Source organism: Typha angustifolia, chromosome 4 (assembly GCF_048772165.1).
Source record: "Typha angustifolia cultivar Huaian chromosome 4, ASM4877216v1, whole genome shotgun sequence".
Taxonomy (NCBI): domain Eukaryota; kingdom Viridiplantae; phylum Streptophyta; class Magnoliopsida; order Poales; family Typhaceae; genus Typha; species Typha angustifolia.
The window spans coordinates 10532272-10545658 of record NC_133242.1 but is presented as its reverse complement, the minus strand read 5'-3'; the positions used below and the strand labels follow the sequence as shown (position 1 = coordinate 10545658).

Sequence of the window (13387 nt, the reverse complement as noted above, 5' to 3'; positions counted from 1 at the left end):
TAGGCTTCCTCTCGCAACTAGGCAAGGTGTACTCTTTTACTTACACGTTAGAACTCAGATTGGGCTCATTTTTATAGCTTAACATATAACAACAGTCATTCTGAAACAATTATATTCGTCAATTATAACGATGAAAAAAATCAGAGGTATTCACCACTATCAAGCAGGACAATTAAATGAAACTATAAGAAACTGAAGTCAACTTAACTACTAAACAAAATGCTGTTATTACTCTTCAACAAAGAGAAAAGAGAAGTTAACAGATGACAAACATCATGCAGCATAAGGAAAAGATACATACAACCATTATTTGCAAATGAGTATTGATGCATTAGAAAAAGTACAATAAGTGTTACACTACTCTACGACGGCCATACGAGAGCATCTGATTCTTAAGGTGATTACTGTCTAAAATATATGGAAGAAGCTTACATGATGGGCAGCTTGAAGTTTATAATTTTATATCAATACACTTATTCAGATAGTATATAGACGCATATAGGGCCACATCCTCGAATACTAAAACTGATTGCCTACATGCTTTTAGCTTGAGGGCTACTGGAAGTGGTACTCCGCACCTGAGAACTTTGATTCGATGACATGTCTAAAAAGAAATTTATGTAATCTGGACTTTCTCCAAGAGCTCGAAGAGATCGTGGAATCGGTGGCGTGTTAACTTCAAGAAATCCCTCTAGGATTTGGACAATTTGACTCATTGTTGGCCTAGAAAACTCATCATCTTGAATGCTCCAACATGCTACTTTACAAGCTCTTTCAAGTTCTTCAAAGTTGGCATCACCATCTAACCTGGGATCTAACAAGCCCTCTAGATTTCCTTCAATAAGTTTGGTTGCAGCAAGTGTAGGGAAGAAAGATGCTCTTCCTCCCTCCCCTTGCTCTCTGTTTCTCCTGCCAGATATAATCTCGAAAAGCATCATGCCGTAACTATAAACATCAGCTTTTGCAGTGATAGCCACTCCGGTTATCCATTCCGGTGCGAGATAACCTCTTGTTCCTCTCAGTGTAGTTAAAACTCGGCTGAAATCTCGGCCTACAAGCTTCGCTAATCCGAAATCCGCCACTTTTGGAACAAAGGACGCATCCAAGAGAATGTTCTCCGGCTTAATGTCGCAGTGTATGATGCAGTCCCTGCACTTCTCATGCAGATAGACTAGTCCTCTTGCGATTCCAAGAGCAATTTGGTACCTTGTGTTCCAGTCCAAGACCGTCGGTGTGTTCTGAAACAGCTGCATGTCGAGTGAACCATTTGGCATGTACTCATACACCAGTAGCCTTCTTGTTCCTCCAGAGCAAAACCCAAGAAGTCGAACCAAGTTAAGATGCTGAATTGTTCCGATCGTGCTAACTTCAGCTCGGAACTGCTTCTCTCCCTGATGAAGCCCATCAAGCTTCTTCACAGCTATAACAGTTGAATCAGGTAATAATCCCTTGAAAACAGAACCAAAGCCACCTCCCCCCAATTTCTCCGCAAAGTTCTTTGTCACAAGCTGCAGATCGCTGTACCGAAATGCCACCAGAGCACCTCCGGCTGTCTTTGGTATTCTTTGAAGCCTTTGTCTCCGATGTCGCCAAACTAGGACGAAAATAATTGCGAGGCAAGTAAGAATTGCTGCTGTTCCACCAACAGCCAAAACAATTACAAGTCCACTGTTGCTCTTGGAACTAGGAAACTCTGAAGCAGCGAGGCGAAGATTAAGAGTTCCTCCCCCAGTGCCATTATATTTGTCTTGTAAATTAAGTAAGTCACCATACCATAGAGAGCATCCACTGGCATAGGAGTAGGCAGTACAAGAGCAGTTGCTTAGGCAAGCCAATTCACAGTCTTCAGCAGTCCTGGCATCTGAACTCTGAGAATTATCAGGCAATTTCACACTATCCATAGTATAAAACTTATCCTTCTCCGTCTTCATCCCGGAATATTTAATGCTGCATTGCAATGGAGAATTCCTTACACATCCCCCACTCTGATCACTCAAAGCCCAACCACTTGGATCCCTTTCGCTGAATCCCTTTAAGCAGTTGCAGTTGGTCAATGCATTCTCATTACAGCTTCCAAAAGACCCACATAAAGCATAAACATCACACTGAGCTTTAGGCTGGGACCAGAACAGTATCCATTCCTGTGAAGTCTCAACCCAAGTTAACTGCTTGATTTGGCCAGAGATATCCATGATAAGTCTGGAGGTGATTGAGTCATCTTTAACAGAGTACGTGAAGTAGCTCTCTTCTGAATTGTTCACAAACTGGAAGTCGTAGTTATAACGCGCTGTCATCTCTGGAACCGAGCTAAAGATTTGGCCATTCCAAGCCCCACTAGTCCAATAGTCCCTAGTTTTGTTCCATTGTATGAAGTATTGGCTAGTCCCATTTGGGTCCAGCTCAAGGGAGAAGATCCCGGGAGCTGGGTCTTCTGAATTCTTCCAAGAAATAAGCCTCTGATCAACTCCACTCGCCTTGTTGAGCCCAAGCTTGGATCCAGGGAGCCAAGTGTTTGTTGGGTGGTCTATATTTTGCCAGTAAACCTTAGATCTGTTAGACCCATCTCTCAAAGCAAGATTTCCACTGTCATCGATCACAGCAATAGAGGAATTGGATGTTATATTTGCTTTTGTAGACCAAATTATGGACTTGGACAGGTTGAGGAGCACAAGATTGCCATCATCTGAGATTCTGAGCTCAGAGGAGGAAGGGTCTGCAATTGGCTTCTCTCGATTGGCAATCCAAACTGGTGTTTTCTGTGAGATAGTATTGTACCATATTCCTATGTACCAGTTTTGGGAAGAGTTACCTATTTGGAAGAAGCCGAGAGCAAATTTGCCACCTTGGGAGATGAGCTTCTGGGTCGTCCCCGAGAGAGATTGATTGGCAGAGATGGTGTCTGTTGCAAGGAAGAGAGGAGGCTGGAAGAGAAGAATAAGAACGGAAAAGAAGAATAATAAAGTACGCCACGGATTGCTTGAAGCTACCATCTTTGGGAAACAAAATGGGACGAGAGAAAGAAGAAGGTAGCTCCTATGAAGGGCTCCAATAACAATACTTTTCTACATGCAGGACCCGCGCTCGCATTGCTTTGGGTCATTTAAATGTGGTTATTTTCTTGCATGAAGTCTTCCTCCATCTAGTGCGGACTGTGGAATTTGTTGATGGCCACAAAGAAGAGTCGGAAATTCTCATCTACGTGGGGGACTTGGATAGGACGGACGAGTGACGACCCCCTATAGATAGCCGGGTCTCCGATCAGGACCGTTGGATCGAATGAATCAATGGTGTGATATAATGCTTCGTAGGATGTCAATTTCTTGGTTCGTTCTAGCAACGGTAAAGCGATATTTTTCTTTCCCTAGTTAAATCAAACATATGGCTGAAAAAAAAAATTGAATTCCAACGTGCCTAGAAAGTCATACATTTCGAGACTAATGATTATGATTTGAGCGTGTTATGGACGCGGACAATGACTTTCTTCGCCGGTGACCACAAAACAGTCAAGGAGTATAGAAAAATTTACTCAAATGACATTGATTTGATCTATAAATTTAGATTAAAGTGCTCTCTTATAATTAAGCAATGCATATTTGTAAATATACAATGAGATAGGCAAGTGGTAGTCGAAACGAGATATGTGAAAAAATAGAACAGAAAAATTAGGAAAAATAATTAAGTTATTTGTATAATGAGATACGTGGATGGAGATATATGGGGATCATATATGATTTTTTTAAATAACTTTAATTAAATTGAAAGTAAAATTATAATTTTGTATGTGTAGAATAATTTGGATAGTATTTCAAATCTAAAGTAAAGGATAATTTGATTCTAATTTAGAATAGTGTTTCCTAATATAGAATAATTAATAATTAAATAGTAGCAAACTCCTCTAAATCAGTGACACATTTCACTAAAAAGTGATGACCGTAACACTTAATAAGTGTAATCAAGAATAGTCTAAAAATATAATGTAAAATGTAGTAATAGCAAGATAAAATACAAATAATTAGTAGGCAAATCTCATTTATCATTTATTAATGACTTATTATATCATATTATGCAATTATATGTCATATTATAGGCTCATAGAGAGCATAACTAATTAACAGTTATTATACCATAAGTTCACATAGAGCAATCACATTACATGTTATAAATCACATAGAGTAAATACAAATTGTAAAAAATAATAGATAGATAACTAACAATAACATTGCTCGTACATGACTGAGACACTGTATATAACTGATTGTTCGTAGCCATCGAACTAAGGACTCTAGTGGTAGCCTATATCCACCTCGATATCTCATATCTCTATTATCATTGCTTGTAGCGAAATCAATAGCACGTAACTCAAAAGTACACTCTTATTTTACTCATTGGGTATTATTAGATGTATGACTTCTACCTCCGATGCATAAGTTCTTATCATAATTGTCATTCCATATTCATCATTATTAAAGCACACATGATTTATGATACATGGATCATATCATCAAAAATATAGTAAGCACATAACATTAAGAATAAGAATGTAATAAATATTATGCATATAATAATATATCATACTACTCACATATTTAGTGCCTCTTGTGCATCAATATCCTTTTTGTATGGTATAATATGTATCAAGTAATTATTGTTTTTGGCTCAAATTTGAAAAGGCCATTTTAATGAGCTTGAGCTTGAGGCTAAGAATTTGAAGTTGCCTGCTCACCGCAAGCATTTGAACGAGCTCCATGGCTTTCGAACGCCCAAGCCCAAGAAGATTTGTATTATCGTTTCATCATACTCATAAGTCATACCAATAAATACCATTATGATAGTTTTTAGGGCATTAAATAGAGGATTTTGTAGCAAGAGGTGAGGGCTTTGAGAGAGCACACCTCTGTTGTGTTGGGAGGAGATTCGAGGCTTAGAAATATTTATATTTTGTATCTCCACTAGTGTATTAAATTTTTGCACGGCCTATGGATGTAAGCATTGTCGAACTACATTTCTATTGGGGCTTGCTCTTTGGTTGAGTGCGTAGTCTTTCAAAGCTCGTGCTAATCTATCTATACTGCTACTGGTTAACCAAGCGGGAGAGTTGCTTCTAAATTGTCTACTCTATCTCCTCTCTTATTATTGTGCTTGAGTGTTTAGTTTGATACTTGCTTTTACTATTATTCGGTCTATAATATAGCCAAATGTGGGCTTGTTTTCAAGGCTCTTGCCCTATTCCCTCTCTTTTCTTATGTATTAAGCTGTAACGGTTGGTTGAAATGAATGATATGATCAATCAATCTAAAGACTTTCTTTTCAAAAAAATGGAATGCCAATTTCCTCGATAAATTATAAAATATGCTGCAATATAATATATTTTAGTAAAATTACCAAAATACCCCCAAAAAATAAAACATGATTAATTATGCCTACAACAACCCAAAGAAATAGAGTTAGGCTCCATAGTCCACACGCCCGCAACCAGGTTGGGCCTTTGAGGGAAAACTACCTCGGCAATCACTATCGTCGACGGTCAATCACAAACTATGGCATGCTTGCCGCAAGATTGGAAAAAAATCATACAAAGGATAGCAAGCTGGGGAAGAAAGAGAAGGCCGAGGAAGTCGACGGAGACCACATCGGCAGCGGGGTGGTGCGAACCATCACACAAGAGATGGATTTGGCCTAGAAACCCAACCAAAAGAGATTTCTATTAAACATGCTGGAGTAGAAGGATGCAATTGAGGACGGCAGCATGAGCCTTCAACTGCAGGAGGTTAAATGGTGTAGCCACTCCTGAAAGCTTGGTGGCTGCTGTTGTTCTGAAATTACCCATTTCAAGTCATTGACATCTACCATTCTTTTATAAATATTGGGTTCAGCCGTACTGTAAAACATCAGATAGCAGATACAAATGCTGAGAGTATACTGTTCATCTAATAAGAGAACAAATCAAAGAACAAGTTGGCAATTGAATTCGATATATATCAAAGAAGATACATGCCACTTGAGCAAAAAGAATCATCTATGTACAACCTCAACTGGAAGCAAAAACAAATATATCTGCTACTCTATCTATGATTCAAAACACTTTCCAACAGTTTATCCAAGTAAGAATTCTATAAATATGCCAAAAGCTACTAGATTCTTGATCAACAGACTAATTCAACCATGTGGCTAAGGGCTTGAAGAACTCCAATAATGTTCTTACTTAAAAAAAAGGAAAGACAGAGAAAATAATAATTTGAAAATGATAGTTTCAGGGACTAAAGCCTGCCCTTCCCTGCACGGCAAATTGAAGATCCTAACTGAAAGTTCATATCTCAAATGGTTTAGTATGCCTCCATTAGCAAGCTCGCGATATATAGCTTCATTAATAATTTTCGATGCTAACCCTGTCAACTAAGTACTCTTTTACTTACATGTTAGAACTCACATTGGGCTCACTTTTATAGCTTAACACAGAACAACACTGTCAGTCTGAAACAATTAATATGTCAGACGAATATAAGCTAGTATATTATATTTGTCAATAATAACAATGAAAAAAAATCAGAGGCATTCACTACTATCAAGCTGGACAATTAAATGAAACTATAAGAAGCTGAAATCAACTTAACTAGTAAACGAAATGCTGTTATTTCACCTTTACAAAGGGAAGCTAACAAATGACAAACATCATGCAGCATAAGGAAATACAGTACCGTCTATTGAGATCAAGATAATTCTATACATGTGAATGTACTCAAAATGATACAACCTTTATTTACAAATGAGTACGAATGAGGATCTTCATCATATTACATTAGAAAAAGTAGAATAAGTGCTACACTACTCCGCACTGGACAACTGCCATATGAGAGCAAATGATTCTTATGGTGATTACTATCTAAAATATATGCAAGAAGATTAAATGATGAGCAGCTTGAAGTTTATAAGTTTACATGAATACACTTAGATAGTATATAGACGCGTATAGGGCCTCATCCTCGGGTACTTAAACCTGATTGCCTACATGCTTTTAGCTTGGGAGTTATTGGAAGTGGTACTCCGCACCTGAGAACTTTGATTTGATGACATGTCTGAAAAGAAATTTATGTAATCTGGAGTTTCTCCAAGAACTCGAAGAGATCGTGGAATCGGTGGCATGTTAACTTCCAAAAATCCCTCAAGAATTTGGACAATTTGACCCATTGTTGGCCTAGAACTCTCATCGTCTTGAATGCACCAGCATGCTACTTTACAAGCTCTTTCAAGCTCTTCAAAGTTGGCACCACCATCTAACCTGGGATCTAACAAGCCCTCTAGATTCCCTTCCATAAGTTTGGTTGCAGCAAGTGTAGGGAAGAAAGATGCTCTCCCTTCCTCCCCTTGCTCTGTGTTTCTCCTGCCAGATATAATCTCGAAAAGCATCATGCCGTAGCTATAAACATCAGCTTTTGCAGTGATAGCAACGCCGGTTATCCACTCCGGTGCGAGATAACCTCTTGTTCCTCTCAGTGTAGTTAAAACTCGGCTGAAATCTCGGCCTACAAGCTTCGCCAATCCGAAATCCGCAACTTTTGGAACAAAGGATGCATCCAAGAGAATGTTCTCTGGCTTAATGTCGCAGTGTATGATGCAGTCCCTGCACTTCTCATGCAGATAGACTAGTCCTCTTGCGATTCCAAGAGCAATTTGGTACCTGGTTTTCCAGTCCAAGACCGTCGGTGTGTTCTGAAACAGCTGCATGTCGAGTGAACCATTTGGCATGTACTCATACACCAGTAGCCTTCTTGTTCCTCCAGAGCAAAACCCAAGAAGTCGAACCAAGTTAAGATGCTGAATTGTTCCGATCGTGCTCACTTCAGCTCGGAACTGCTTATCTCCCTGATGAAGGCCTTCAAGCTTCTTCACAGCTATTACAGTTGAATCAGGTAATAATCCCTTGAAAACAGAACCAAAGCCACCTCCCCCCAATTTCTCTGCAAAGTTCTTCGTCACAAGCTGCAGATCGCTGTACCGAAATGCCACGAGAGCACCTCCCGCTATCTTTGGTATTCTTTGAAGCCTTTGTCTCCGATGTCGCCAAACTAGGATGAAAATAACTGCGAGGCAAGTAAGAATTGCTGCAGTTCCACCAACAGCTAAACCAATTACAAGACCCCTGTTGCTCTTGGAACTAGGGAACTCTGAAGCAGCGAGGCGAAGATTAAGAGTTCCTCCCCCAGTGCCATTATATTGGTCTTGTAAATTAAGTAAGTCACCATACCATAGAGAGCATCCACTGGCATAGGAATAGGCAGTACAAGAGCAGTTGCTTAGGCAAGCCAATTCACAGTCTTCAGCAGTCCTAGCATCTGAACTCTGAGAATTATCAGGCAATCTCACGCTATCCATAGTATAAAACTTATCCTTCTCCGTCTTCATCCCAGAATTCTTAATGCTACATTGCAATGGAGAATTCCTTACACATCCCCCACTCTGATCACTCAAAGCCCAACTACTTGCATCCCTTTCCCTGAACCCCTTTAAGCAGTTGCAGTAGGGTAATGCATTCTCATTACAGCGTCCAAAAGACCCACATAGAGCATAAACTTCACACTGACCTCTTGGCTGGGACCAGAACTGTATCCATTCCTGTGTAGTCTCAATCCAAGTCAGCTGCTTGATTTGGCCAGTGGTATCCATGATAAATCGGGTGGTGATTGAGTCATCTTTGACAGAGTATATGAAGTAGTTCTCCTCTGAATTGTTCACATACTGGAAGTTGTAGATATAATTCTCTGTCATCTCCGGGACCAAGCTAAAAATTTGGCCATTCCAAGTCCCACTAGTCCAATAAGTCTTAGTTTTGTTCCATTGTATGAAGTATTGGCTTGTCCCATTTGGGTCCAGCTCAAGGGAGAAGATCCCAGGAGCAGGGTCTTCTGAATTCTTCCAAGAACTAAGCCTCTGGTCAACTCCACTCACCTTGTTGAGCCCAAGCTTGGATCCAGGAAGCCAAGTGTTTGTTGGGTGGTCTATACTTTGCCAGTAAACCTTAGAACTGTTAGACCCATCTCTCAAAACAAGATTTCCACTGTCAAGGATCACAGCGACAGAGGAATTGGATGTTATATTTGCATTTGTAGACCAAACTATGGACTTGGACTGGTTAAGGAGGACAAGGTTGCCATCATCAGAGATTCTGAGCTCAGAGGACGAGGGGTCCGCAATTGGGTTCTCTCCATTTGCCACCCAAACTGGTGTTTTCTTTGAGATGGTGTTATACCAGATTCCTATGTACGAATTTTGGGAAGAGTTACCTGTTTGGAAGAAGCCGAGAGCAAATTTGCCACCTTGGGAGATGAGCATCTGGTTCCTCCCGGAGAGAGATTGATTGGAAGAGATGGTGTCAGTTGCAAGGAGGAGAGGAGGTTGGAAGATAAGAATAAGAATGGAGAAGAAGAAGAAACTGCGCCATGGATTGCTTGAAGCTACCATCTTTGGGGAAACAAACTGGGAGGAGAGAAGGAAGAAGATGGCCACTATATTAAATTGCAGGAATTTATTACATACGGCTATAATGAGACAATTTTCATTGTGCTCCCTATATTTTCATGAATTCTGTTGTATTTCAAAATTGCGTGGTGGAAAACTGGAAATGCAAAATATAAGGTGTGAATAATAAATACACAAACAAATATGGGGTGAAATATACTTTTTTTTTCTTCCTACTCAACTCCGGATGCGCTAACTTCCGTTCTTCCTTAATTGCAGCGAATCCTGCCTCGAGTCCTTCTATGAGACCGTCATAAGCAACTCTCCAATGAAACACAACAGTTAAGAACGAGAAAAACAAAACTTCCAAATGCGGGACCCATCCATACATTTCTCTGGGTCACTTCCATGGGGTCATTCAACGAGTCCCTTTGTACTTCAAGTGCCCTGCATTTAATGTCAACAAAAGCCGGCTCCGATATTGGAAACCTCTGCCGAGTCGCATGAAGCCTTCCTTCCCTCCCTTCTGCTGTGGACCCTACTGAGGACCAAAAACAAGTTACCCAATCAGGACCGTTGGATCGAATAATCAACGGTGTGATGTCATCCTTTGTAGGATGTCAACTTCCCGGTCCATTGTGGCGAGTGGAAGAGATTCTTTTTTTTTCCCCTCATTACTAAATCAAACATTTTGGCTGGAAAACATGTGGAAAAGTACTGCCATTAAATTCTTAGATCAATATTACTGTATTATTGTTATCAATCCTAATCTATATTTATGAGCATTCATATAAATCCCTGTTAATGTTTCCCTTGGATACCTACCTCTGATGCTATCCTCTTTAATAGTGATAATAATAGAGGGATTAGTGTACTTTTTTTTAACTTTTGTATGCATATTATTTTTTTATATCAGCCCATATTAGCTATACAACTTATCTTGTCAAAATTTAAGACTATTGAGAAGTCTTTTTTCCCTTGTGTTCTGGTACACAATTTAGGTATGTTGCTTATTAAAATTCTTCCAACTGGAAGGCAAAGTCATGGTCAATGATATCGGCAATATTTTTTTCTATTAATCTAATAATAAGTAGGAGTAATGTCAACACTATACATTTGAATGTTTCTGGTGGTGTCTTCTATGATTGCAGCTTTGATGTGGACTTTTATGTTCTCTGATCTGCAATGGTGCATCTGGAAATGTAGAAATCATGTCTTCCATGATAAAAAATTTGGTGAGGTAAATCGAGTCGGTTTTGTAGTTAGGGTGCTTAACGGTAATCCTCTCCCCGTAGGAATCAGAACTATCACCTTGAGCTTGGCTTAGTTTTGGCAATCCGATTGCATGAGAGGCAATGGAAACGTGGAAATAATGTCTTTGATGATAAAAAATTTAGTGAGATGAATGGAGTCGGTTTTGTAGTTAGGGTGCCTAACGGCAATTTCTCATCTTGGGCTTGGCTTAGTTTTGGCAGTCTAATGTCTTCGATGATAAAATAATTTGGTGAGATAAATAGAGTCGGTTTTGTAGTTATGGTGCCTAACGGCAATTCCCTCCTTGCAGGAATTAGAACTATCACCTTAGGCTTAGATTTAGCGATAAAATCTATGGCCATCGCGCGAAGGGCAATAGAAAAGTTAGTAGCTCAACACGTATAGAAAATTCTTGTTACGCATGAAGTGGCACACTCTATACATCATAGATATACTAATATCTATATTGAAAAAACTCCTAGACACACGTATGTATCTAACCTTTAGGCAATGATATCATTCGTTCGCTTAAGTAAAAGTCGGAAGAAATATTAAAAACGAAAGTAGAGATGAACACCAAGATTTTAACGTGGAAAACCCAAACGGGAAAAAACCACGAATCCAAACTCGGATCAAAACCAATCACTATGATAGTAGCAGTTACAAGACTGACTCACAAAATAACCCGTCAATCCAAACGACTTTGTTCCTCTCAGTCTTGATCGCTAGAACCTACGATTCACTACTTCTTGTGATTGAAATCCAATCTCAATAGCCCTCGAGATTGATCTTTCGTCTAGATAGCCCTTAAGATGAAAGATTAAGATTTGTAGATGCGAATGACCTTGTTAGTTAAAAAACCGATGTAGCCTCAAGAAGTCTCCTTCAATAATGCTTCTTCAACCACCCTAGAGCTAGAGCATCACAATCCTTATATATGATCTCCAAGATAGAGTCAAATCTAAGTCTTATCCGTACTCACGAAAATCCAATAAATTACAAACTTCATAGATGTGTTCGAACGTGGCACGGGTGCGTTCGAACGGCATAACTTAATCTCAGGTGCGTTCGAACGGGCTCGAGTGCGTTCGAACGCAACAGCTTGAATTCTTCAAGTTGTGTTTGAACGTGTTTGTAAACGCAGCTCTCGGTCTGTGTGAACGTAGTACCCGCGTTCGAACGTGTTTGTGAACGCGGCTCACTGTCTGTGTGAACGCAGTACCCGCGTTCGAATGCGTTTGTGAACGCGGCTCTCTGTCTGTGTGAACGCAGATTTCGCATTCGAACGCGGTGTGAACTCAACGGCTTTTCTCCAATAATCTTGCAATTTTTCAAACCAGAGATAATCTAGACTTGTGTAAAGCTTATATACATATAAAAAATACACTTAGAATATTTTATATACAATTACCAATAAATAAAAACCTAACATATATAATATGAATAAAATTGATATGAAAAAGACCTATAGATTGTGATTTTATTACCTTCGTTTTTAACTTATGAACGAACTTTCTTGCTAAATGGTATATATCTATTGATATGGGTCTGCATTTATTCCTCTAAATTTATTTTTATCACTAATATGGCTGTGACTTTAATTTGGCTTCAAAATCGATGAGGCTCGGGTTAAAAATGAGTTAAGCTAAGCTTGATCTTCAAAATAAGCTCAAAATTTTTTTCGAACTAAGCTTGATAATGACCTGATTCAATTAAGTAGACTCAATAATGCTCAATATATATATATATAGTATGAGTAATATTTTTTATACTATATAATAATTTTATTATATTCTAAAATTTACTCAAGTAGATTGTCATATACTTTGATCTTATAGAATTTAGTTCTAAATTTTAATTCTATCATATATTTTCTATATACATGAATATTTCTATTAATTTATATTTTTAAATTAGGTCACATTAAAGCTTGATTCAAGCCTAGATCAAGCTTAATTTATTTCAAGTTTGAAATTTGGCTTGAATTGGTTAATGCTTAAAATTGCTTATAGATGTTGTTTAGGCTTGAGCTCGGCTCAAGATCAAATTTTTTTTATAATTAGCTCGAATTAAAATAATTTTAATTCAAGTTGATCAGAGCTAAGCTCTATCAAACTTGGCTAGAATACAAAGGAGGGGTGCTCATGGACCAACTTGGGCCTAGCCGAAGACAAAATAAAAATAGGCTTTAACTTGGACAAGGTCTAGGCCTAGTTCATTCCTAAAATAGTATTGGATCGGACTCAGGTCAAGTTCAAGTTTTCTAACCCAGTGCAGCTTGTTCAAGTTTTTGAGTCGAGTCGAGTCCAAAGCTAGGTTGAGAAGGATTATGATCCGATTTTATTAGGTTGGACATGGACGAGCTTTAGACTCTAGGGTTTTCTTAGCATCCCTAATTACCCCCCTAATTTGTGGGTCTAGTGCCCTGGTTTCCCTTCCTACAGCTGACTTTGGGGCTTTCACTCTAGATAGGGAATCTATAGCACACGTGCACCCATATTTCTACATTATCCTCAATGCTAGTGTATATATATATATATATATTATAGACATGGGAGATGTAGAGCAGTTTGCAAATAAATTTGCATCACTTTATTTCTCTTAAAAAAAAGTCAACTTGGTGGTTATGTGCCCAATAGAGGCCTTCTAATATTTGGATTAAGATTTAGAGTTTTCTTTC

General features: G+C 38.8%; 2 protein-coding genes across 2 annotated transcripts; both read right to left on the bottom strand.

Annotated features, from left to right (window-relative positions):
- Window positions 1-245: 245 nt before the first annotated feature.
- Window positions 246-3109, bottom strand: LOC140759070 (G-type lectin S-receptor-like serine/threonine-protein kinase At2g19130). Its single transcript, XM_073095536.1, has one exon. The coding sequence runs from the start codon at window positions 2988-2990 to the stop codon at window positions 534-536; it is 2457 nt and encodes an 818-aa protein (XP_072951637.1). The 5' UTR covers window positions 2991-3109; the 3' UTR covers window positions 246-533.
- Window positions 3110-6701: 3592 nt separating this feature from the next.
- LOC140759600 (G-type lectin S-receptor-like serine/threonine-protein kinase At2g19130) lies at window positions 6702-9486 on the bottom strand. The gene has a single exon (XM_073096204.1). It carries the CDS (start codon window positions 9454-9456, stop codon window positions 7003-7005), a length of 2454 nt encoding a protein of 817 aa, XP_072952305.1. The 5' UTR covers window positions 9457-9486; the 3' UTR covers window positions 6702-7002.
- Window positions 9487-13387: the final 3901 nt, after the last annotated feature.